The following is a 27,480-nucleotide window of genomic DNA, read 5'->3' as shown; positions in this document are numbered from 1 at the left end:
AAAATCCAAGAATTGAATTACAGCACCTGCTTAAAGGATATAATAAATCCAATTGTGGCCAGGTTGAATTTGAAAAAAAAGAAGACAGAATATTGAAATGTAAATGTCCAGTATTCAGTTGAACATACGGAACACTTGAGTGAAAGGATGGGTTTAGACCTATACATTTATAGTCTTTGGGTCGTGAAAAATCATGAGAAACTTTCAAATGAAAATCAGTTCAGTTTAATAATGTGCTCATTCGGGCGTTTGGGTGGCTCAGTTGGTTAAGCAACTGCCTTCGGCTCAGGTCATGATCCTGGAGTGCTGGGATTGAGTCCCGCATCGGGCTCCCTGCTCAGTGGGGAGTCTGCTTCTCCCTCTGACTCTACCCCCTCTTATGCTCTCTCTCTCACTCTCTCAAAAAAATAAATAATTTTTTTTTTTAAATAATGTGCTCATTCTCTGATTATTAAAAATTCACTTTAAGGGGCGCCTGGGTAACTCAGCGGGGGTTAAAGCCTCTGCCTTCGGCTCAGGTCATGATCTCAGCATCCTGGGATCGAGCCCTGCATGGGGCTCTCTACTCAGCAGGGAGCCTGCTTCCTCCTCTCTCTCTGCCTGCCTCTCCGCCTACTTGTGATCTCGGTCTGTCAAATAAATAATAAAATCTTTAAAAAAAATTAAATTAAATTAAATTAAAAATTCACTTTAAGGTAGGTATCAACTGCACCGGCCAATACATATATTCAAATAAACTAAAAATTTCTAATAGCTTCAAGGCTAATATGGTACTTACTTTTAATTAAAAGAAACACTTGGACATAAAGGTAATGTCCTCAAATCCAAGTTGCCATGCTTCTACACTAATAAAGCCTGCTGATCAGTATTGACATTTCACTGGAAAAATCACTGTAAAATTGCACTTTCTTCAGAGAAGAAGATATGCCTGACTCCCTCCAGGCATCAAGTAAATACAGTATTTTCTTCACAGTGGGAACATTTCCATGAAAAACCAGCAAACAAATACCCATTTCTTATACATATATATTATGAGGCCTTTTTGAGGCAATGCATATTAATGGAAATAAAATCCATATCTCTTTCTCTATTTCTTTCTCTATTTCTCTCTGTCTCTCCAAGAACTGAATCCAGAGTCGTGGTGCTATGTCCACAATTTTCTAAGCAAGTTACATAATTGACTTTAAAAAAAAAAAAAAAAAAAAAGAATCATGTACAATTTAGGAAATCAAAACAATTTAAGATGTCTAGTCTTATCTATGAAATATAAATGCATATATTCTTTAGACTATATTCTTACAATCTAAATTTTAAAAAAGAAATTTTGTCAGTACTTTTTTTTCAACTTTTGGTGAAGGAGTAAATTTGGGGTTAGAATTGTTGCTTATAACTCACTTTTCTGGTTTTGCACACAGAAAAAAAAAATATTGAAACTTGCCCATCAAACATTTTGCAATTTAACAAAACCTTAAAATGAAAAGTTTTCCAGAAGTTTTCGGTGAAAAATATGATCAAATGCCTTAAGCCAAAGCCAAGATTTCAACTTCACCATTTTCTTGGGTTCTGAGGCTATTAAGAAAAACATGATAGGCAATTTGTAAAACTAAATGACTTATTTTTTGGAAGAAAATGTCCTTAGATAAATTAGATTATAGTGATATTTCACTGAAACATGAACCACTAGAATATGGAATTTAATGGATGACATCTGACTTCAATCCCATCCAAGAAGTTTGTTATCGGAAGTAGCTCAAATACCTCCACATGGCACATGGCACAGCCTCACCTCGAGAATTAGCTAATACAGCAGCCTCTGAGGACAATACCAAAGTGGTTCTCTCTCACTCCTTCTCTTTAATTTATTTTAATTAAAATATAATTGACATAATATTCATTCATTTCAAGTGAACAACATGATTATTCAATATTTGTATATTTTGTGAAATTCTCATGCCCATAAGTATAGTCAACATCCATCAAACATGGCTCTTCTTTGAGCTTCAAAGACACTTCTGGACAATGAGTGACACATTTCAATCCAGTAAGCATTTCTTTCTCAGTGAGGTCTTTCCCATCCTGAACAGAATTCCGTCTGGGAGCACAACATAAGCAGCCTTTTCTTATTTTTTCCTAACTTTCAATGTTTCTCAAGAATACCCAGCTCAAAAAGCCTTTTCTGGTCCATGAGGAGAGACCTTCTTAAATGTGGAGTCAGCATGCCCTAAGAGGATGAGATTCAAGGGTGATAAAGATGCCTCAGCCTCTTCTTTCAAAACTGTCCTGTCTGCTTAAATTCCTGCACAGAGTGACTGTATTTAGGTGTTTCTTTAGAAAAATCTGTAGTCCATGACCAGAATGGAGCAGGAAGATGCTGGGTAGGAGAAACAGATGAAAAACACATTCTGCAGGATTTTATTAGAATCATCTACCTCTTCTCCCTTCTCCCCTCTCTTGTCCTCCTCCACCTTTTCTTTCTTCTCCTCCTCTTCTCCTCTTTCTCCCTGTCACTCTCTTCTCTTTCTCTCTCTCCCTCAAACAATGAGAATACAGGACCAGTGAAGGGGGATGTTGCGCTCTGTGGACCATGAGCGCTACAGCATCAGTACCAAAGAGTCAGCAGAAGAGGAGTAGACTGAGCTCTAAAACTCTGCTTATTTCAACAAATGTCCCCCTCCCCCAAAAAAGTGCAAGAGATTTTATTTGTCTTGTGGTTATTTCAAAACCAGGAACAGCAGCACTTTTAACTGCTCCCTTGTTTGAGGTTGGTACTAGAAAACCCAGAATGAATCAGTCACTAGGATAATAAATTCTCTAATACGGGATCTCATATTCATCTGCCTTCTGGAAAGCTGGGCTCTCATTCATTAATACATTATAATTAGGTTTAAATGAAAGGACTTATCAATTATTCTTCTATTTTTAATAGTACATGTTTTTTAGGAACTGCAACAATGGTCTCCAAAACAGGGCACATAAATAACAGGAAGACATGTAAGAAGATATTTTTATATTAAGAAGGAAAAATCAATTTCAACTAATATTTAAAATACAGATAGTGATATATTCACTAGACCTATATGTCAGGTACCACTCATCACATTAAATATATGAGATCTTCGGAAGGGCATTTCATCATAACAAGCAAACAGGAGTTGGTACTGAAAGCTTCATTCATATGATCACTTTCAACAAGTGAATCAATTTAGGCAAAATTGTTCTAATCCTCACAGAGCAGGAAAATAGCTTTAAAAGACTCTTAGGAATTGAAGACTGTACTAATAACACCAGTAACAAGGAAATGGCAGAGCTAACGCCTCTTCTAATTTGGGGGCAAGCTGTTTCTCAGTCACGTCTTGAGATTTAAAAAAATGGCAGTTTTCATCAAATATGACAACAAGCACTGCAACTGAAACTATTTTAATTTTTTTATTGTTAAGTTTTTTGTTTTAATTTCAGTATAAAATATGGTCTTATATTAGTTTCAGGTGTGCAATATAGTGGCTCAACAATTCTACACATCATTACTCAGTGCTCACCATAAGTGTACTCTTGATCCCCTTCACCTATTTCACCCGTCCCCCACCCATGTCGCCTCTGATATGCTTTAATTTAAATGAGTACCCTCAGTTAACGTTACTATTTTTTTTAACAAGAACATTTTTTACTTGAAACAATTTTAGAATACATGGTTCTAAAAGATATACATAAAACATTCCATCCAAGAAAAAAATAGAATACACACTTTCCTCAAGTACATGCAGAAGAATCCCCTGGTTAAATCAGATAAAAGGAGACATAACAAGTATTACAAATTTAAGAAGAGTGAAATCATACCAAGTATATTTTCCAACCACAATGGTACAAAACTAGAGATCAACAATAAAACAAAGCTGAAAAATCCACAATGTAAATATCAAATATTTCATATATCAATATTAAACAACACATTACTGCACAATGGCCAAATAAGAGATCAAATGGCAAATCAAAATATGTCTCAAAACAGGAGAAAAAGAAAACACAATATTCCAAAACATATGGTATAAAGCAAAAGTGGATGTTAGAATAAAATTTATGCTATAAGTGCTTGTATTAAGAAAAAGTTTCAAATAAACAATTTAACATTACATCTCAAGGAACTAGAAAAAGAAGAAATGTAGCTTGAATGTACTAGAGGAAGGAAATAACAAAGAAAAATCAGAAATAAATAAAATAGAGACCAGAATAAATAACATAACATTGAAGTAATTACAATTTTTTCAAAAAAAAAAAAATGCCAGTAGCAATGTTTTAGCTATATTAACTAAGAAAAAGAAAAGAAGATTTTTCCTTTATAACTGTATTTTGCAAATTTAATTAGAATATGTCTTGCTGGGGCGCCTGGGTGGTTCAGTGGGTTAAAGCCTCTGCCTTCGGCTCAGGTCATGATCTCGGCGTCCTGGGATCGAGCCCCGAATTGGGCTCTCTGCTCAGCGGGGAGCCTGCTTCCTCCTCTCTCTCTGCCTGCCTCTCTGCCTGCTTGTGATCTCTGTCTGTCAAATAAATAAATAAAAAAAAAAATCTTTAAAAAAAAAAAAAAAAAGAATATGTCTTGCTGTTGGCCTGCTTTTGTTCTCTATGTTTTCTGCATCTGGAGATCTATTTCCTTTCCCAAATCAGAACAGTTTTCTGCTATTATTTCTAGAAATTAATTTTCTGACCCCTTTCTTCTCTCTTCCTCTTCCTAGATTCCTATAATATGAAAAAGTACACTTGATGGAATCACTGAGTTTCCTAAGTTCCCTATTCTCATGTTACATAACTCTTCATTCTCTCTTTTGTTCTGCTTCATTATTTTCCATTATTCTGTCTTCTAGGTCACTAATTTGTTCTTCTGCTTCTTCCAGCCTGCTGTTTATTGCATCAAGCCAGTTCCCAATCTTCTTTATTGAATTCTTCATCTCTAACTGATTCCTTCTTAACTCTTATCTCAGTTGTAAGTGTCACTGAGTATAAAGCCCAGTGAGTATCCTTATGACTGTTGCTTTAAATTCTCCATCAGGCATGTTACTCTTATCTGTTTTGCTTAGATCTCTGGCTGTGACTTTATCTTATTCTTTCATTTGAGATAAATTCCATCACCTTGGCATTTTGTCTAAGTCTCTTTTGTCCCCATACTGGGGCTGAGGCAAGCTTAACTGAGAAGAGCAGTCCTCTGCCAGTACACAGGGTGGTGTGGCTTGCTAAGTTAGGCAGCCAGTGTTGGCATTACGTTGCCTTCTGCCAATAGCTCCGTGTTTATGCTGAGGGGTGGGGAGGAAAATTGTGCAGGCCAGCTCTCTGTTCCCAGAGAAGTTTTTATATTAATGCTGCCTCCCAGGGATATTCTCCCAGAAGAGAGAATCATCTTCACCTTGTGTACCCCAGGCATTCTTCAAATCATTGTTCCCATGCTATCTGCCCCTAGGTTGTTTGTCTGGCTTTTCTCCTGGAGCAGGGCAATGTTGTCAGGGCTCTATCTTAGCTAAACCCACTGACCTTTACAACTCCAGACTTTAGGGGCATCTGGGCGGCTCAGTGGATTAAGCCTCTGCCTTCAGCTCAGGTCATGATCTCAGGGTCCTGGGATCACCCCCACATAGGGCTCTCTGCTCAGCAGGGAGTCTGCGTCCCGGCTCTGCCTGCCTCTCTGCCTACTTGTGATCTCTGTCTATCAAATAAATAAAATCTTAACAAAACAAAACAACAACAACAACAACAAAAACCCTCCAGACTTTAAGCCCCACTGGTTGCAAAGACTCATGAAATTCAGCCCCTCTCATTTTCCATGCTAATGGCTTTTAGGAAACATTCTCCTTGTGTATTCCCCTATGTGCTCCCCCCTCCACTTTCCTCAAGACCATGGCTCCCTCCCCTCTACAGCACGCAGATCCATTTCTCTCCTAAACTACATTTCTGCACTTTCAAACCCCTTTAATGTGGCCCTTTCTCTCCCTTTAGTTTGAAATTTGTTCTGTCAGTCTTCAGGCCAATTTCTGCAGTATTTAGGATGACTTGATAGTTATCTAGTTGTGTTCATGGGATGAGAGAAGCCTAGGGTCCTCTTATTCCATTACCATCTTTGACCTCCAATCCTTGTAACTATTTTTAGAAGTCATTTGAAATAAGGATGCGTATTCACCAGTATCTGGAATGAACTTTGCCTTCAATGTATTCACTAAAGAAAATAAGAAGGGCACCATCACAATTAGCAAGACTTCAAAAAATATTGTTGACTTCATCTCATCCAGTTGAGTTTCTATTCTGTGTTGTTTTATATAAAGTAAAGGTCTCCCTTCATCTTTCAGATTTGAGGAGAAATTGAGTTTTTTGTGTGAGTGGTTATTTTATTATAATAATAATAATAAATTTGTAATAAACTGTAGAGGTTTTTGAATTCTATCACCTACTAAATTCTCTCTAAAACCTCCATGATACACAGCCATGCATTTTTTTTAAAGTTTCATATAATTTTTTATTTTTTATAAACATATATTTTTATCCCCAGGGGTACAGGACTGTGAATCACCAGGTTTACACACTTCACAGCACTCACCAAAGCACATACCCTCCCCAATGTCCATAATCCCACCCCCTTCTCCCAAACCCCCTCCCCCTTTTTTTAAGATTTTATTTATTGAGAAAGAGAGAGAAACATGAACAGGGAGAGGAGCAAAGGGAGAGAGAGAAGCCGACTCCCTTCTGAACAAGGAGCCTGACACACACAGAGTTGGATCCCAGGACTCCAGGATCATGACCTGAGCTGAAGGCAGACACTTAACTGACTAACCCACCCAAGAGCCCTGCCATGCATTTTTTATATGAAAATTTGCTATATTGGGCATCCCCTTTGTGAGACAGCTCAAAATATCAGAAAATTCTTTTAACAATTTGATCGCTATATCCTTACAACTTCTTTTTCTGTTTCTCAGTCATTCAAATATTTTCCAGTTTCTCCTATAACCTGGTTTCTTGTTTTGGGTTTTTTGTTGTTGTTGTTTGTTTGTTTTCTTTTTTGTTTTTTACACACATTGCTCTTTGTTTTACATCTCTGGATGGATTTCATTTTTTCTGTCTCTCATTCTAAGAACTCACAATATCCTTGGATGATATCTAACCAACATAGCAATAAAATAATTTTCTTTCTCATATATTCCATAAATATTAAATATGAAACTACTATGTGCCAAGCACTTTTCAAGACACTGGAGGTACACTGATAAAGATATATAAACTCTTGCTCTCATAGAGCTTAGCTCCAATGAGGTTGCCACAGACAATTAACTAGCAATAAATAATGAAACAAACAAACAAGAAATGTGACATGGACATAAGAGCCAGACAGTGAAGTACAACATGGAGATAGGAAAGAGATTAGTAACTTAGCGGCTAATTTGAAATAGGTGATTCAGAATAGCCTTGCTGGGGAAGGTGAGATTTGTGTGCTAAAATTGGAAAAAAAGAACTTGCCAGGCAGAGGCACAGCTTATAGAAAGACCCAGAGGTAATAGTTTAACATTGAAGAACTGAAGCAAGTTGAGCAGGGCTGGAGTAGAGGGAAGAAGAGAGAACAGTACAAAATAAAGTTGGAGAAGGGACAAACAATGAAGGACCTGGTATGACATGCTAAGAATATGTAATTTTGTGCTGATTATATACTAAAGACCCTTAGAGACATTAAATAATACCAGATCTCTCACCTCCTCCAATTCACATCCCGTAACTCTTTATTGCTGAGTTCCTAATCAGCCAACCACTGATATAAGTCCTACGATATGCCATCTCTAGTTACAATATTTTTCTCTTTGCTACAAAGTATTTGACCATGGAGGCAGGCAAGTTATTCCTTCATGATCCCAAAAATGTGTTGATTCCTAACAAGCTAGCAGCCCATCACATGACATTTTCTTATTCAATGCCTGAACAAAATAATATTTCTAAAGGTCTTCAATTAAAATTATGGGCTCTTCCTGGAAGTGGCAAAATAAAAAAGTCTAACCAATATTTAATATTCTGTTATTTGGAATTCTTTAGTGTCTTAGATACAAAAAGAATAACAGGAAAATATAAAATCGAGTGGTATCAAAATTAGGATAGGAATTTAAATTTTATGGTATGAGTGGTACAATAAGCATATTGAAATGAGTTTTGTTTGAAATGTCACTTGAGAATTTCAAATCCCTCATAAGTCTCTCTCAACCACCTCATTTTTAGAAATAAAATGTTCAAGTTTTCATAACTTGTAATCCTATAGTCACAAAAACAAAAATGTTTTTTGCTTGAACTTCTCACAAAGGAATTTGCTGGCCTATTTTCTTGTAATTACGGAGCACGTATTCTTTGATAAATGATTTATATGTTGACACATAATTTCACAGTTTGTTTTATACTTCTAAATAATTATCTACTATAAATAAAAGATTTGTGTCAAAACAGATTAGAATCTTATTTTGAAGTGAATATTAGAACAAAGCGAGTTTCAGTGGTTATAAACTGGTGAATCACAGATGAAACTCCTTAAACTCTATATTTTGGATTGATCTCCATTTTCCTTAAAATTATTATGCAAACTGATATTATTGGGGAAAAAAACTAGTTTTTAATCTGTCAATGATTCTATAAACACTGTCCCATAACTCACCCCTGCACATACATGAGTGCAGGGCTGAGTTGCCCTCAAGAAAGTACTTTTACTTTGCCCTCAAGAAAGTACTTTTACTTTTTGGTCATTTATTGGCACACATCTTATGCAAGTCTAATGACCATTTTTAACACTAACCAGTATAAAAATGTGGTATTAGACTTCAGTTCTTAAAATTTCTGATCTTAAGTTTATACATCATCGTACACTAACTCTTTTGTGGGGTATTCTGTCTGCACTGGTTGTTGTGAGCTGAATTGTGTTGCCTCAAAAAGATTCAGGTAAAGTCCTAGCTCCCAGTACCTTTGAGTGTGACTGTATTTAGAAACAGTGGCTTTACAGAAGTGATGAAGTTAAAATAAAGTCATTAAGATGAGCCTTAATCCACTATAACTGTTGTCCTCATAAGAAGAGGTTATTTGGACACAGACATCTACAGAGGGAAGATGATGCAAAGATTCAGGGAGAATATGACCATCTACAAGCCAAGGAGGAAAAACCTGAAACAGATCCTTCTCTAATAGCCCTCATAAGGTAACCAACCCTTTCAACACCTTGATTTCAGACTCATGGCCTTCAGTACAGTGAGAAAATACATTTCTGTTATTTAAGCCACCCAGTCTGTGATGCCTCATGATAGCAGCCCAGAGAACTAACTCACTGATTTCAGATAAGAATTATAGCTCATATAATTTTATGTCTCATGAAAGTCATTTTCTGGCTACCTATCTTTAAGAGTACATAAAGCAAATACCATAAGGTGACATAAAGAAACTGAAATTGGGGTGCCTGGATGGCTCAGTGGGTTAAACCTCTGCCTTTGGCTCGGGTCGTGTTCCCAGGGTCCTGGAATCCAGCCCTGAGTTGGGCTCTCTGCTCAGCGGGGACCCTGCTTCCTCCTCTCCCTCTGCCTGCTTCTCTGCCTACTTGTGATCTCTGTCTGTCAAATAAATTTTTAAAATCTTTTCAAAAAAAGTTAAAAAAAAAAAAAAAGAAATCAAACCTGAAGCAAATTTCCTACCATTCTGTATACTGAATTTACTTTCACCAAATCACATGACACTGATACTTGTGACATACTCATTTTACGTCACATTGGTATCTTGGTATCTCTCCCAAAGGTACTAACATAGACTACTAAAAAAGCTCTTAGTTTTTCCTATGCATCAGCTACCATTAAAATATTCATTTTATCCCTGTTCTCTTTTATTACACTTTCTCTTAGAGTCCTTTAAAACACTGCATGAGCAGACCGTCTTCACTGCAAAAAGGCTGAACAGAACTATTGATTTGGTGCTTTCCTTTCTTTTCCATTGTCAACAATAATTAATGTTCCTATTACAGTAATATGGTTTTAATTCTGGTTTGGGTTGCTAAGGACTAAGGATAACACAAAATCAATAGAACATTAAAGAACTACAATTCCAACAAGCCATAATCTGAGATAAACACCATATGACTCAGTAAATCTAAGGAAATGTCTTAAAATTCTCATGCCAACTTGCAGTGCCAAGCAAGTGTTAGCAGCTTCGGACTCATGAGCAGAGAAAAATGAGAAGTCTGTGAAACTCAGAAGTTATTATCTTATCAGCAAACTATTTTAATTTATGTTTGTTAATAGCATTAACTAAAATTTATGATCCTTCTTCCAAACGGAAATTAAGAAATGTTTATTTTTAGTCTTTGTGAAACCTAAAGTAGGAACATAAAGTTACATTAGGACTTTTATCCAGGAGAAAGTAAACTACAGGAATTTTGAATGCCACAGTGAAGGAGCTCCTTCTGTCCATCAAAATGTCCCATCATCTTAGAGAGAGCATAAAATTTGCTATTTGACACAATCCTTTTTTTTTTTAAGATTTTATTTATTTATTTGACAGAGAGAGAGAGAGAGACAATGAGAGAGGGAACACAAGCAGCAGGGAAGGGAGAAGCAGACTTCCTGCTGAGCAGGGAGCCTGAATGCAGGGTTCGATCCCAGGACTCTGGGGATCATGACCTGCGCCAAAGGCAGACACTTTACGACTGAGCCACCCAGGTGCCCTTATTTGACACAATTCTAAAGAATCACTTCTCTCCATAAGACATAAGTCACATGCTTCCATTCCTATCTAAAATAAAGGATATGAGAGTAAAGACAAAAACAGAAATGTGGGAACTGTTTGCTGCTGTCATCCAAGGGAAATACAATCTTATAAGAGGAAGGTGGCTGTAGTGGTTTCCCAGTAGTGATCTTACTCACAGTCAGGGTCTGGTGCCAGTGCCATTACCATTCCAAGTTAGTGGTCTATTTTCTATCAGTCTCCTAACAAGGTTAAGAGAGTAGTTTGACTATTTGAGATCAATAGACTCCAGAAAAGGACTCCAGAAAGAGCTCAGTGGGCTAAAGTCTGGAAAAGAGGACTAATAACACTAAACAGGAACCTGGGGCAGAAAGTCAGACATGCCAACTGAACAAACAAGGTGCCGTATGGGCTGTCTGCACCTGGAGCATTCAGGCTGATCCATGATTCAATGTGACTACACCAAGCACCAAAGAGGCCAGCTATAGACCACACACTGTGGTTGGTCTGGGCTTCTCTTGTATTAAGCAGAACAAATGCATAGATGCCAGGGTTCAGCTTAACTGGAGAGGAAAAGCAGGGTCTAACCAGTTCTGTCTGGTAAGTGGATAGATTGTATTTACCATATTTTGGTTTATTATTACAACGGCCCTTAACTGTTTACAAATCCACTTGCTAAGTCATTCACTTAATTTACTGAAATCAGCTGAAAAAGAGTGACATCACCACTGAGCTCTGAATATGCATCAGTTGAAAATGGTAAAAGAAGTTTGATTGGAAAGCAAGTTCTTTTGCAGAGCTATCTTGTTTTGAGAATAAGACTTATTTCAGGAAAAAAATTATTCAAAAATTTGGCAATTCCAGAAGAGAGTGGCTCTTAACAGATACTTGTGGGACTCATATTAAAACAAGCTCAGCAATAAAAACATACTTTTTGGAAATTTTTTGAAAATATTATTAACATGTAGAAACCCTAAAATTATTCTAGTCCAATTCACTTGTTTTGCTTAAGAGAAAACTGAGGTTCAAAGATTTTTTTTCTATGACCTTATTTGCCAAATATAATTATACCATAATTATTAAATTGTTTAAAAACTAAAAGTATTATATAAACCTTTTTTTTAAGATTTATTTATTTAATTGAGAAAGAGAGTGCAGCACAAGTGGGGGTGGAGGGACAGAAGAAGTTAGAGAAGGGAAGGAGAAGGAAAGAAGCAGACTCCCTGCTAAGGACACAGCCCACAAACGTGGGGCTTGATCTCAGGACCCTGAGATATTGACCCAAGCTGAAATCAAGAGTCAGAGGCTTAACCTACTGATTCACACAGGCACCTCTGCAAATATCACATAAATTTTAAAATGCTATGCAAATATAAGGTATTATTATTATTATTATTACTCCTTATAATTAGAAATAAACCTATAAATAGCTTAAGAGTTTTCAAACTGAAAGAGCAACATGTAAAAGCAATTAAAAAATTCCACTTCCAGGCAAGATAGAATAATAGGAACCAATCTACTCTCTCTCCTGAAACAACCAAAAACAGAAAAAATATGTGAAGTTTTTAAGAATAGATATCAGGCAATAGGAAATTAGAGATAAAAAACAATTACCCAGATTGCTGCCTTGAGAAATTTTTCTAGATCATGGCTCAGAAAGCTGGAACATATGCAAAGACCAGCAATTCCCTGGGTTGAGGACACAGCTAAGAGTCTCAGAACACCTAAGCAGCTAGTTCATAGGACAAGGTACTAGGGGCAATATAACAGCATTTAACAAGATATTGTGGATGCAAAAAATGGTACAATTAAAGCCATATGTATAGAAACCATCTAATGTAAAATACAGAAAAAGGAATCCTCAGGGAACCTAGGTAGCACAGTTGGTTCAGCATCCAAATTCTTGATTTTGACTCAGGTCATGACCTCAGGATCATGAGATCAAGCCCTGTATCTAGCTCTGTGCTCAGTGCAGAGTCTATTTGAGATTCTACTTCTCCCTCTGCCATTCCTGATCATGTTCTCTCTCTCTCTCAAATAAGTAAGTAAATATTGGAAAAAAGAAAGAAAGAAAGAAAGAAAGAAAGAAAGCCAGCCTAAGAAAATAAAAATGGGGGCGCCTGGGTGGCTCAGTCATTAAGTGGCTGCCTTCTGCTCAGGTCATGATCCTGGCCAGGATCCTGTGATCAAGCCCCACAATGGGCTCCCTGCTCAGCAGAGAGCCTGCTTCTGCCTCTCCCTCTGCCGGCTGCTTTGCCTACTTGTGCTCTCTACCTCTGTGTCAAATACATAAAACATTATACAAAAAAAAAGAAAAGAAAAGAAAAATGAACAATGAGCATCAGTGAGCTTCAAGCAGCCAAATATATATTAAATTTGACAGTAAAAAGTAAAGTAGAGAAAAGGGAGAAGAGAAAAATATTTAAAGAATAAATAGCCAAATTTTTTTCCAAATTTGCAAAATCTATAAGCTCACAGATGCTAAACAAACCTCAACCACAAGAAACAAAGACAACTACACTAAGGCATGTCATACATTACTCAAAACCAGATACACACACACACACACAATTTGAAGAGCAACCAGAAAAAAAGAAATAATACATATTTCTTCCATATAGAAGAACAAGAATAAGAATTATGGCATATTTCTCTTCAGATGTAAAAAGAGTGAAGAAAATCACCTTCACAGTACTGAAAGAAAAAAATGTAAACTACAATTCTATACCTAGCAAAAGTATCTTTCAAAAAATGATGGCTAAATGAAGATTTATTCTGAAATACAAAAGTTTGAGTAATTCCTCACCAGCAGACCCACTCTAAAAGAAATGTTAAGGGGAGTTCTTCAGGTATATAGAAAATGATACCAGATGGACATATGGATTTACACAGAGAAATGAAGACCAGAAGTGTAACTACAAGGGTAAATATGTACATTGCACCTATATTTTAAAAGCAACAGTCTATAACATCATTTTAAGATAAAAGCTGAAAGAATTTGTCAGTTTCAAATCTGCACTAAGAGAAATGTTAAAGGGTACACTTCAGGCTACAGGGAGAAAATGTGCCATCAGACAGAAACTCAACTCTACAAGAATTGAAAAACAACAGAAATGGTAAATAAGTATGTAAATACAAAAACGTTTTTGTTCTCATAATTTCCTTAAAGACAACTGCTCATTTAAAAGAAAAATACTAGCATTCAAAGTGGAGTTTTTACTTTAGAAGTAAAAGGTACCACAAAATGGTACAAAGGATGGTGGAAATAGAATTACTCTAAGTTTATTACATTGAGAAGAGGTAAGTGTTAACTGGGATCCATGAAGTATAAAGTAGACTAACACTGATTCTAAATAAACTGTTACATGTGAATCCTAGAGCAACTACTAAAATTTAACAAAAAGAAATGCAGCTAAAAAGCCAATGAAATAAATAAATTAGATACTTTTAAAAAAATTGATAATTCACTGTTGTTGTTGTTGTTTAAGATTTTATTTATTTATTTATTTATTTATTTGAGAGAAAGATGGTGAGAGAGAGTATAAGAGGCGAGAAGGTCAGAGGGAGAAGCAGACTCCCCATGGAGCTGGGAGCCTGATACAGGACTTGATCCCAGGACTCCAGGACCATGACCTGAGCTGAAGGCAGTTGCTTAACCAACTGAGCCACCCAGGCACCCTGTTAATTCACTGTTAAGAGAATGGTAAGGAAGCCATAGACTGGAAGCAAATATTTGTAATACTCATATTCAAACAAAAGAGTTATATCATACTAAAAGGACTCTTGCAAGCTTAATAACAATAAATAAAGCAATAAAAAATAGGCTAAAGATTTGAACAAACTAAAAAAGAAATACAAATGGCCAACAAGCAAGTGAAAGAAGCTCAAGATCACTATTTATCAGGGGAAAAAGGCAGTGGTAGTTGAGGTGTTGGATATGTGAACTAGCTTGAATGTGATGATTACTTGGCAATATATATGTACATCAAATTGTACACTTCAATTATATGCAGTTCTTAATTAACATATATATCTCAATTAAAAAAAAAAAACACTACGATATACCACTTCAAACCCACTCATATACCTAATATGGGATCCAACAATTCTACGAAATTAATCAATGAAAATATATAATTCACAGAAATACTTGTATATGAATGTCAATAGCATCTTTATTCATAATAGCTAGAAACTACAAACAATTCAATTGTACATTAAGAGATGAATGGTAAGTCAATTGTGGTAGATTCATTTCATAAAATACTGCTCAACAATAAAAAGAAGCCAACTCCCAAAATGTGCAGCAACACAAATCAATCTCAATAAAATTATGACGAACAAAAGAAGCCAAGCACAAAAGAGCACGTATTGTATGATTCCATTCATAAGAGATTCTAAAATGGGCAAAATTTATCTATAATGACAGAAATCTGAGTAGCGGTTGGCTGGGGGTGGGGATGTAGGGAATTGACTACAAAGAGACAGGAGGAAAATTGCCAAGGATATGGGAAATGCTATGTATTTTGATTAAGATGGTGGTTACACAAGTGCATACATTTGTCAAAACTCACTGAGTGTGTGTGCATTTTACGACATGTAAATTATACTTTGAAAAAGTGGGTTGATTATAAAGAAAATTAAAATGTGCTCTGAATAAAGCATTGTTAGTAGTGGTTCTTATTCATGCTCCTACAATAGCTATCATTTTAGTCTTCCCAAGTGTCCATGTCCTGATGAGTAAAACAAAGCATTTGCAGTCAAATGATTTGTAACCTCCCTTCCACTTAAACAGTTTTGAACAGTTTTGAATGCTAAAGTTAACTTAAGTACAATTAATAAACTTCCTGAACCTCATGTTATTTTGGTACCTATACACATACAGACATATGCATACACATGTACATATGTAGCCTGTATGAAGAAACACATCTGTATCTACATGTACATATACATATATGCATACCTGTATACAGAATACAAAAAGCTAACCGCCTTTTTCTGTGATAGGCTGACTTTCTGGTACCTATACTCAAAATTACCCAGAATATAGGCTTTTTAATTTCATGGTTGCAAGACGGGTCTATCAATCTTTGCAATCCTTGTGAGTTAAGAATTGTTTCTTGTTACTGTGTTATTATAAACAAGACCAGTTTGGGTTTCTCTGGTATTCTTATGAGCCCAGATGGGGTCCTAGTTTCTGCAGAACAGTCTTCTTGAACAGCCCTGCTGCTCAGAACAAGTGAACATCCTGTAACTTGTGTCATACTGATGTGTTCAGGATGACAAGAAACACTGAGCACACTTCACCCTGGACTTCAGTGTCAAGTGTGCACAGCACCATCACTTAGCCATCATTCACCAAATGCGCGTTATTCACGAGATAGCAGAATAAAATAAATCCTACAACATTAAAGCTGCGATCCCTGAACTTGCCTGTTCATAAGCATCTCTTAGATGACCCCAAGAGACCTAGTGAGTGGAAATCACTGGAAAGAAGGCCCAGGGTCCTTATACTCCAAGAGTACATGATGACATTCCGGATGAGGCCTGTCTGGGAAACCCCGGCCTAATGTGAGAAACCATAGAATTTGCTTCAACGTCTCGGGCAAATAGATCACTTCTCAGAGAGATTTGGCACATTTTAATGTATTCAGATTTGGACTGACTCTCTGAAGTCTCACTGGCAATTAGAGGGTAAAAGCTAAGTGGTAAATTACAACCAGACACCCAGATTTGAGGCCAAGGGTGAAGTCACCGTGGTATTGTCCATCAAGCAATCACCTCTTCGTCAGGCAATATTTCAACCTGGGTCCTGAAAATCAAAACAAATCATAGCATTTCTCGTCCAAAATACCCAGAATGTGAATTTCCAAACAAGGGTCTCAATGGAAGCAAATGTGTTAGTGGACATTGGGTATGTGTCTAATAGCCAAATATTTGAGCTATGCAGAGCAGCCGGTAGAGTCCCCAGCAGGCTGGGTGACAGGTCCAAAGACGGCTCATTTAAAACAACATTTTTTACCAAGACAGAATAAATGTTTTTCTCGTTCATAAAAAATTTTTTTAAAAAACACACATTTTTTTAGACCAACATTCTTGAAGCCTGAAAGACAAGACTCACATCTGATCCAGGAATAACCATAGCCATCATCTCGAATTAAGAGGCAGGTGATAATCTCATTTTCCAGTCCTTCTGTCATCTGAAGGTTGTTTATCTTTCTGTAAACCAATGACCTATCAGCATTCAGGTTTCCTCAGGAGTCTAAAAGGTTTGTAGTGAGCAGATAAACCAGATTGGGGGGTGGGGGGTGGGGGGCTTTGGGGGGGGGTCAAAGGACAAACTTAGTCCCCCAGCCCAGTGCCTAGTCTCCTCAAAATCCCCTGTTCTCAGTTTCTTATGTCAATTTACCAGTGACTTAGGAAGCAGGAAATCACTAGAAAGTAATAATTCTCCCCAAAGAAAATACATGTGCCACTCTGACAACATCAGTGAGGTCAGGGTGCAGAAGGAGATTTAAATATTCTGAAATTGACATCAATACAAACTCCCCCTCTTCCTGGTTTACAGATGGACTGTTTCAGAGGGGCCAGCTGGTCAAATCCCAGGAAAACTTCAAAAACATCATACTGGGAAATGTAGACAATATCCAAAATATTATCTACAGAGTCGGCTGAGCCTTTTTCATTATAAAAGTTCTGGAAATTCTCTAGTAAATAAATATGTTAGTAACATTTTTTTAAATATTTGAACCTGCTGAATTTTTCCTCCTTCTGTAACTGTTGGGTAGTCAGTCAGAATTCTCTAATTAAATAATTTCCAAACATAGCTAATGGCCAGATCTTTTTTTTAAAAAAGTACACATTCAAAGCCTCACACTAATTCAGTGAGATGAGATCCAGAAATATGCGGACTAAAAACCCTCTTACCTGACAAAATTACAACTGATATTTGAATTGTTCCACACAAAATTTATAGAAAGCAAAAAATCAGGAGAAAAAAATGGAATATGTGCATTTCTAAGGCATAACAGTTTATGTGAAACTAGAATACATAAGCATACCCATCTGACACACTTTTAATGTAAAGTTTCATATAGGTCTCCTTACTAAACCATAGAGCCATCTTTCTTGCATTTTCATATCCACAGTACAGGTATGCAATTTTCAGGTTTAGTTTCTTTGAAATAGAAGAAGGACTTGAAGGCGTTTGTAAGGAAATCTGAACTCTTCATTTTTTATAATTTTTCCCATCACAGCTTCCTTGTCTCCAGACAAAAATAAGCAAACAGTATTACTGTCTTTGCACTCATTGTATCAGTTTGCATTATTTACACTGGATCATTAGTAAATTTAGGAACAAGTACAGCATATACATCAAGCAGATTGTGCAGAAGAGCTGTTGAATACAAAAGAATGGGCTACAAGCCAAGAGCAGTCAGCTTGCTATCGATGTTGGTCAGTATGTCTTGCTGGAGCAGGGGAAAAGTTTGGTGAACCAGAGAGTGTGTTGAATAAAGGCTCATTAGCAGAATCTCTACATATTTCTTAAGGCCTCCACACAGAGGTGATTAGGATGATGATCTAAGCCTGGGAACTATTACCCTAAACCAGGCTTTTCAGACTTGAATGTGCGTAGAAATCCCCTGAGAGTCCTGTTAAAATGCAGATTCTGGTTCAGTTTATCTGGAGGAGAGCCCAAGAATCTGGATTTGTAACAAGCTGCTAGCTTGTTAGCAATCTAGGTTGGGAAGCTCTAAATGAGGGCTTTTTATGTCACATTTAAAGATTTGATTTATTTATTTGTCAGAGAGAATGGGAGCAAGAGAGAAAGACCACAGGCAGGGGGAGTGTCAGGCAGAGGGAGAAGCAGGTTCCCAGCTGAGCAAGGAGCCGGATGCAAGACTGGATCCCAGGGTCCTGGGATCATGACCTGAGCCAAAGGCAGGCACTTAACGAGCTGAGCCACCCAGGCACCCCATAAGTCACATGAAGTTCTTGATGAACAACAAAAAACTAGAGCTTCAGTGTTGCAGCACTGAATTTCAGTTTTCGGTTGAAAATGGATATTCTATCTACTCTCATTTTATAAAGTTTATCGGAAACATTAAATAACTTCTTCAAAACAGAAGAGTTTACTAACCCATCATTATCAATCATTGTGTAAGTTCTTTTGGTTTTTTTCCAAATATTCTGGGGACTAAAGTTTCTGTCTTATAGAAAGAAGTTTTAGGGTGAGGACCAGAAGGCCTTTTCATTTTCCATTGATGTCAACAATTCCCTTTTTGACTGTCCCCATGGCAAAATAAAAATTGAACTATTTGCTCTTGTAGGTTTGGGCTTACAGAGGAAGTAATTATATTTAAAGATTTTATTTATTTATTTGACAGAGAGAGATCACAAGTAGGCAGAGAGGCAGGCAGAGAGAGAGGAGGAAGCAGGCTCCCTGCTGAGCAGAGAGCCCGATGCAGGGCTCCATCCCAGGACCCTGAGATCATGACCTGAGCCCAAGGCAGCGGCCTAACCCACTGAGCCACCCAGGCGCCCCATTATAGAAAATTCATCAGGGCACCTTCTTCTATTCTCTCTTCCAACACTAGCTGTACAGTTTGGGCTAAGCCAGTGAACGGTAGCTAACACAAAGCCAAAATCAGTGATTTCTTGGCAGCAAATATCTCCTTCGTGAATCATCATAGGACAGACAGCAGGGGAGTCTGACAGAGGAATAAGGAAGAAAAGTAGAAGCAGCTCTAACAGGTTTCCTCTTGCTGTGGTGGTTTACTTCAATTGTCAGTGGGTCACAAAAGAAATTTTTTATCAGAGTCCCATTTCCTTCCGTTGCTGTGGCTCCTACCACGACTGATGCGTGATTTGAGCCATCTTTGGCAGCCCACAGCGTTATTCCAACACCCACAACCAAACTACAGCGATGATACGCTCACGTACGGCATGGGATTATGGTGATGGATATTGTTATCAAGCAGCATTTATTCTACCTGGCCTGGGGAGAAAAAAAAATAAAAATGTGAACCTGACTGCAGGGAGAGAAAGGCCAGTCTCTACAGGGGCAAGGAGAGCCAGCCCTCAATTGTCAAAAATCCTCCTAGCACCAGGGTATGGAACCTTGCCAGCAGCCCACAAGCCAGGGCACTCAATGCCTCACCTTTTTGGACATCATTCACTACTGAGAATCCACATCTGGACTTCTGACTCCTACTTAGGTGGAAAACGTTACTGGAAAAGCACAAAGCAATTCTCTTCAGAATCCCAGCAAGCTCTTCAGGGAACAGAAGAGACAGAACAGGAAAGCCACTAAGTGGGCTGTTGCTGGTTAAGTGGAACATGTCTGTCATGCCCACATTCCCATGTGTTTTAAAAATATCCGCACATGAGAGGCGCCTGGGTGGCTCAGTTCAGTGAAACGACTGACTCTTGATTTTGGCTCAGGTCCTGCATGATCTCAGGGTTGTGAGATCGAGCCCTACATTGTCAAGCTCTGTGCTCAGTGAGGAGTCTTCTGGAGATTCCCTCTCCCTCTCCCTCTGTCCCTCCCCGTCTTTCTCTCTCTCTCTCCCTCTCTCTCTCTCAAATAAATAAATAAATCTAAAAAATATATATCCACACATGAGAGCTTTGAGACTTTACATTGAGAGAGGGAGATACTGCTTGCAATAGATCCTGCTACTTAAAATCAGTGATCCAGCTTTTAAAATTCTACTTCACGAGGGCATGCCACACAAATTTCTTTCTGACCTTTTAATTATATCAGGAACATGGTTCTAATCTTTGAGACACCAGAGACCCCTTAAGACTATGACGGCCATCTGGGAGCCACTTTCCCAAGACACAAAAACAACCTGCATACAACTTCCAGGATTCCTAAGATGCCCTAAAGATTTTTTCTTCTATACGGCTACCAAGATACAAATTGCCATTCTAATAAAATATGGATATTCTCTGAGCCTTTCTAAAAAACAAAAACAACAACAACAAAAAAGTGATGTATGTCCTAAACATTGCAAACTCCGGGTAAGAAGCCCAGCAACTTCTGTCCCATTCAGAAAACTGTCTGCTGTCAGGGCCCCCACTATAGCCACCAGCTTCCTGTGCTGGGGTCAATGGAACAGACTCCAGTTATATAAGATTATTCATTAGGTGCCAGCTACAGTACCCGTTTGATTGTTCGGGATTTCCACATTCGGGAACTGCTCTCAATGACTGCCTGTGGCGTCACTGCCATTCTGAATCATGCAAATGAGGATGTCATATCCTCTGACTCAGAAGGCTTTATTTCATTGAAAATTATTTTAAGGACTGCAAGCAGAGAGTTGGTCTTTGCTTAGATCTGAATTCCCAAATAACATCACTTTTCCTTTTCTCACAGGGATCCAAGCTGCTGCAGAGGGAAACTGGGAAGCGGAAGGGGGAGTGGTTGGGAACCTGTGGATCTCGGCTTGAGAAAAGTGCCCCTCTTCAGGCAGTGAGGTGCTCCTCTCAGAAAGTCGGAGCTCTACCACCCTTGCCAAATTTGGTGCAGCAGCTAACAGTACATTTCCATGTACGTACTTTTCTCCTTATTTTCCCCAAGGAAAGGGCGAGTCAGGATATGCACTCACAGCATGAAGGACTGAAATAGCCTGGTTTAAGTAGCTCAGCAGCTATTAAGTGAAGTTACTTGTCTGTGTCCATTGTGGGCGCAAGACTCTATTCTGCACTGGTCAGGCAGCATCCCCTGAAGCCAACCATCTTTGTCGCCTTGTACTCTATAAGGAAACCCTATGAAGTCATGAAAACAGACACTAAAACTAGGATTTGAGTCCCCCCCAAAAATAAAATAAAATAAAATAATAAAAATAAAAAATAGGATTTGAGTCCCAATGGCTTAGTCACGTGACTTACTAGCTGTGTGAACATTAGCAATACAACTGAACCTCTTTGAGCCTCAATTTATTCAGCTATAAAATGGTGTGAAAATGGTACCTATCTTGGGATTGTTGTGAGGATTAAATCAATAAATACAGTACATGTAAAGTTCCTAGATCAGTGTGCAGCATACATTAAATACTGTGTGAAGGTTAGCTATGACTATTATCATGTAAGGTATCGCGGAAACATTTCTGTAACTCAAGAGTTAAAGCCAGAAGAAACACATTGTTTTTAGTTTACAGGACAAAAGGCAATACAGCATAGACTCTGGAATCTGGTAGCTCATCACAACGGAAAATGCTACAGCAGGTCAAAGCCCACTGAGCTCAAAAATCATGCCTTAGCTGAGCCACTCTGTAGCTCAGTGTCTGCAGTAGCAAGGGATAATAATAGATTCTTCCTTCTGGGATCTTACTGGCACTTAAGTCACACCACGCAGATAAAGCACTTAGCCCACAAGGAGTAGTGTGCAATTGATGTTAGCCATCATTATAACTGAAAATTAATGTATACAATACATATAAACAAACTATACAATATAAGCAGTAGACATCCATTCATTTAAAAACCATCATTGTTGCATATACTACGAGCCATAAGAAAAGAATTCCCTTATTCAGTCCTCCTTAATAACCTCAGGAGGCAGATGCCATTACCTCACACTACTTTAAATATGAAGAAGCAAGCCACACCTTTACCAAGTTGCAGAACACAGGATTCCATTCCAGGCTCCCAAGACAATGCTCTTCCAGTGCTGCCCAGTGGAACTTTCCACAGTAATTTCACTGGTCGGTCTGTGTTGTCCAATATGGTGGCTTCTGGGCACGTGCAGCAACTGAAGTCAGATGTGGTGAATGTGCCTAAAGGACAGAATTTTTTATTTGATCTAATTTCAATTAATTTAAATTCACTTTAAATAGTCATAGGTGGCCAGTGGCTATTGGACAGCACAGCCTAGGCTACCATATTGTATTACTTTACTAAAGGGCTAGTCCCACTATGGAAACTAGTAAATACTCTGATCTAAATTATTATTGGTCAACTTTTGTCTACACTGCTTGCAGCTCCTTCACTTAGGATTTTATTACTATTTACTTTTTTTTTAATGGCCTTTTCTGATACAGAAATTAGAGACTTTGCCTCCAAAGTACTCCACTAATAGTGGCACATTGTTTGACTTTTTATCACTTGCTCTGAGAAGGAGTTCTTGTACTTGTTCAGTACCAGATACTATACTTTAACCATTGGTCCCACGTGGACAGTTTTCTGCACCTGCCCATCCCATATTTCTCTAAGTAGGACAGGAGTTCTATTTTGCTATCTTTTGCAGAACTACCAACGTTCCAGTTACCATCTGAACTGAATACGGAGCCCTGCTGGGCAGAGAGAGACTTTGTGACACTTTTTATGTCACACCACAAAGCTTGTCCTCCAAACTATGCTTTTGCCTTTACTTGGACTTCATAAAATTAATTTCCCAGAGCAGGCCTGTCTGACTGCAAATAGCCAGTCATCCCTTTCTCAACTACACCCTTTCCCCATGGCTGTAATTTGGTAAGTATGAGACAAGTTCATAGATACGCAGAAAAAAGAAAAGAAAAGAAATCCAAAAAAGGATCACACTTGCCTTCTGAGTTAAATCTATTTTGCAATGGAGAAAACAATTTCATTTGAATGATAATCCGTGAATCTAGCTGCCCAATTTCATTCTGGCTCCATCATGTTATTCATTGTCTGTGCTCTGTGTAAACCAGCACTGTCCCATTTGTAAACAGGACGATGAGTAGGGCCTCTGTTACTTTCACCCAAATCCTTTGTACAGCATCACTCATAATCAGTGTTTTCGAAACCTCATTTACAAAAGCACTACTGGAAAAATAAAATAAAATCCACTACTGGAAGTTTGCTTGGAAGCCATGTGACAGAAGCCCCACAAATTTGAAATCCTAAACAAATTTTTTAAAATAGGGCATAGTGATTATCCAGTGATTTTTAAAAGGGAAGTTTGTGGCATCTGTGGGCAAGGCAGCCTGCGCAGTTCAAGGAGGAGCTCATGTGCAAACCTCCTGCTAAGTCATTTCCTCTCTTTGTTTTTAGACAAGGATTTCCAAGCAGAATATTCATATCTTTTTTCTGTATGTACACTGACTCAGCTTTGCCACAATTTTGTAGGCAAGATGGGTACATGTGTTGTGTGTTTATCTTGCCGATTTTTTTAAATGACGTTTAGGGTGGTGATCTTGAAAGATTTTAATTTCTCTTGTTTTCATTGGATTCTCTTTTCTCTCCCACCTTCATTCCTATAAATGTACTCATAGGTTATCATTTGTGGGATTGTAGGAACACTCTGAGTCAAGGGATTAACAGATCATTTTGATATGCAAATAATTATAACAGAGGGCACTTGCCTTAGCTCTTACCAGAAGGGAAAAAAAAAATTTTTTTAATTTAAAAAATGAAGTTCAGTATGTTGCTCTCAAGAGACCTGAGAATCACACCATCATAGAGATAATCCTTTTAATCTAGCTGCCATAGATCTGTTCTTGTGCCATATAAATTCTCCTCTGTCTGAGGATAGCAAAGACTCCCAGTCAAAACTGGCATCTGCAGGTCACAAATGTCAAAAGCTGACAAGTCTCCTTGCTGGATGGGTTTTTATGGGTGCATAAGAGTAAACTTTAAAACTAATTTTAGAATTTGTCCAAAAAGCCAAAGGAGGTGAAATCAGTTGTAAGTTGAGAATTATGAAAAAAGAAAGACACCAGTTTACCCCTAAGTCTTTCATTTTGAAGTATTTTAATGTGAGTATGATAATTTACAACTGCTGTAAATGGAAAAAATTTCTGTGTTCTTGCTTCCAATTTGGTTTACATCAATAAAGTTCATATCAACTAGAAAGCAGTTCTTTGGGTAGGAGAGAATAGAAATCAGAGAAATAGAGATGAATGGATTAAAATGGATGTTTATTATTGATCTCCAGAAGATTAAAAAAGGAAAGTACCACAAATTGTAAGGGCTATTTTCTGCTATGTCTACCTCATTTTTACATTCCTGAAAACTGGGACATGCATTTATTCCACAATCTGACAACCTGCTAGGTAGCAGAAATACAAGAAGAATAAGATACAAACTTTGCCCCTAAGAAGCTCATAGTCAAGCCTAGGGGACTTTCTTAAGAGAAAGTCGTAAGTGCAGGGATATGATTGGAAGAGCACGAAGGGAAACAACCAAGCCATCAGGCTTCCTGGAGGAGGTGGACTCTGATGTATGGTTTGAAGGAGAAATAGGAGGTAGGTATGTAAAAAGGAGGTGGAAAAGAACAAAGGGCCAAGAAGGAGGAGCACAGTGATTAAGAAGAATTAAAGTATTTCACATTGTTATTATTCACATTGAAATGAAGTGCAAATTCATGAGAGTTAACCCAAGAGAGGTCAGAAGGAATTACATCTTAAGAGCCTTATTTACAGCAAGTGATAGAAAGTATTTTACTGTTTTTGTTTCTTTGGTTGGTTGGCTGGTTGGATCATTTTTGGTTTTTTAGGGGTTTTTTTTTTCAAAGTTTTATTTATTTGAGAGAGTGAGCAAGAGAGAGACAGAGAGCATGACCAGAGGAGGGGAGAGAAGCAGATTCTCTGCTGAGCAAGGAGTCCAATTTAGGACTCAATCCCAGGACTCTGGGATCATGACCTGAGTGGAATGCAGATGCCTAACTGACTGAGCTACCCAGATGCCTAGCATTTTACTGTTTTAAGCAAGAAAAAGAAAAGAAAAGAAAGAAAAAAGATCTGATTTTTTTTAATTGTTTTTTCAAGTGCTTTTGTTGCATCTGTTAAGATGATCATGTGGTTTTGTCCTCCAGTCTGTTAATGTGGTGTGTCACATTTATTGATTTGCATATGTTTATCCAACTTTGCACTCCAGTGAAAAATCCCACTTTGTATATAATCTTTTTAATTGAATAGCTGAATTCAATTTGCTGTATTTTATTGAATATTTTTATACATATGTTCTTCAGGACATTGCCCTGTAATTTTCTTTTCTTGTAATGTCTTTCTGGCTTTGAAATCAAGGTAATGCTCATCTAGTCCTGAGCTTTCCTTTGTTGTGAGGGATTTGATAACAGATTCAACCTCATTACTAGTTATAGATCTATATTTTCTTTTTTCTTTTTACAATTTTAATGGTATATCAGTTAGCTTGTACTATATAACAAATTACTCCAGAACTTGGAGATTTAAAAGAATGACTGTTTAGCTCATAATCATGAGGGCAGTTCTTCTGGTCAAGCCAACTCAGCTGATTCTGCTTGATTCTCTTATGTCTCTGGGGTCAGCTGGCAGGTTGGCTGGCAGCTGGATTATCTAGAATGACCTCATTCATATGATGGTTGCAGCCCGCCACAGTTGCTAGTAGCAACAATATTTCCTTGCTTTTCTCCTCTCCCTTCAAAGTGATATAATTTAGCTGAGTTAAAAGGAAAGTTTCATAAATAGAACATAATTTCCACCAAAATTAAACTCATTTAGAAGGAATAAAGGAGGACAGAGAGGGGGCTCTTGTCTGACCTGATTCAGCAACAAGTACATGCTTTACTAAAGAACCAAAACATATCACCTTAGTCGGGAAAAAAAAAAATCTATTTATTCAACACTATTTATTGAGCAGCTATTATGTGATAGACACTGTTTAAGGCACTGAAGAACAGTGACCAATATGACAAAGTCCTTCCTTCAAGTAAAATAGTCTAGTTGGAGAGGCAGAAATAAATTTATAAATAGGAGAATTTCTGAGAGAAATCTAATCTAAGCAAATACAAACATGATGCTGGGATATGGGAGATACATCGCAGGGGGAGAGTTTCCCTTGAAGTGGATGGTCAAGGCAACCACTCTGAGGAGATGGAATGCCATCTGGGATCTAACAATGTGAAGGATCTTGCCACACTAAGCACTAGGAAGTACTATTCTAGGCCTAGGAAATAGTAAATACAAAGCTTTGGAAGCAGTATGATTTTGAGGAAAGTGAAGAAAAAAATCAAAGCAGAGGAAATAGCTTGAGGAAGAGCAAAATGACAATAATAATAATAATAATAGAAATAATAAATTCTTAAATATGAAAGTACCTAGCATGTTTGGAAACAAGGAATTCTGACATAACTGAACTATAATATAGATGGAAATGAGACTAAAAAAGCAAGGCTGGGAGGTTGGGAAGAACATTTGAAAATCTAGACTTTATTCTTCAGATAATGGGAAAAAAAGGGATGGTATAGGAATGCGTGAACATATAGAACAGACTGAAGCATGAAGAGACTAGAGACAGGAGTCCATATACAAGATACTGATTGCCGGGCACCTGGGTGGGTCAGTGGGTTAAGCCATTCGGCTTAGGTCATGATCTCAGGGTCCTGGGATCGAGTCCCGCATCGGGCTCTCTGCTCAGCAGGGAGCCTGCTTCCTCCTCTCTCTCTCTCTGCCTGCCTCTCTGCCTACTTGTGATTTCTCTCTGTCAAATAAATAAATTAAGATCTTTAAAAAAAAAAAAAAAAAAGATACTGATTGCCCTGGTCCAGTTAACACAGAGAGGCAGAATAAGTACAGCAGCCTTGGTCATGGGAAGGAAAGGAAATTAACAGACATTTCAGGGGTGGAACCATAATATGCATAAAGAGTAATCAGATATAAGGGTTCGGAGAGGGGAAGAATTGGAAAATTATGATTCCAAATTGGGCAGGAGGTACAGAGGTGGAAAGGGAGCCAACAGCCAACAGCCAACATATGGAAGAGGAATTTTATGAGATGCCTTCAGTTTAGGGCATATCTAGAAGGTCAT

The 27,480-nt window shown here is 37.8% G+C and overlaps 1 protein-coding gene across 2 annotated transcripts in view; it reads right to left on the bottom strand.

The window, feature by feature from the left end:
- Positions 1-27,480, bottom strand: part of LOC309841598 (uncharacterized protein) — a 307,986-nt gene that overhangs the window by 140,053 nt on the left and 140,453 nt on the right. For both annotated transcript variants that reach the window (XM_082684794.1, XM_082684793.1), the window contains exon 3: positions 22,341-22,508. In XM_082684794.1, coding sequence (XP_082540920.1) covers positions 22,341-22,508 — 168 coding nt within the window. The remainder of the gene's footprint in view (positions 1-22,340; positions 22,509-27,480) is intronic.

This window comes from Mustela nivalis (genome assembly GCF_964662115.1).
Source record: "Mustela nivalis genome assembly, chromosome: 1".
NCBI lineage: Eukaryota > Metazoa > Chordata > Mammalia > Carnivora > Mustelidae > Mustela > Mustela nivalis.
This window is presented reverse-complemented; position numbering and strand designations above follow the sequence as displayed.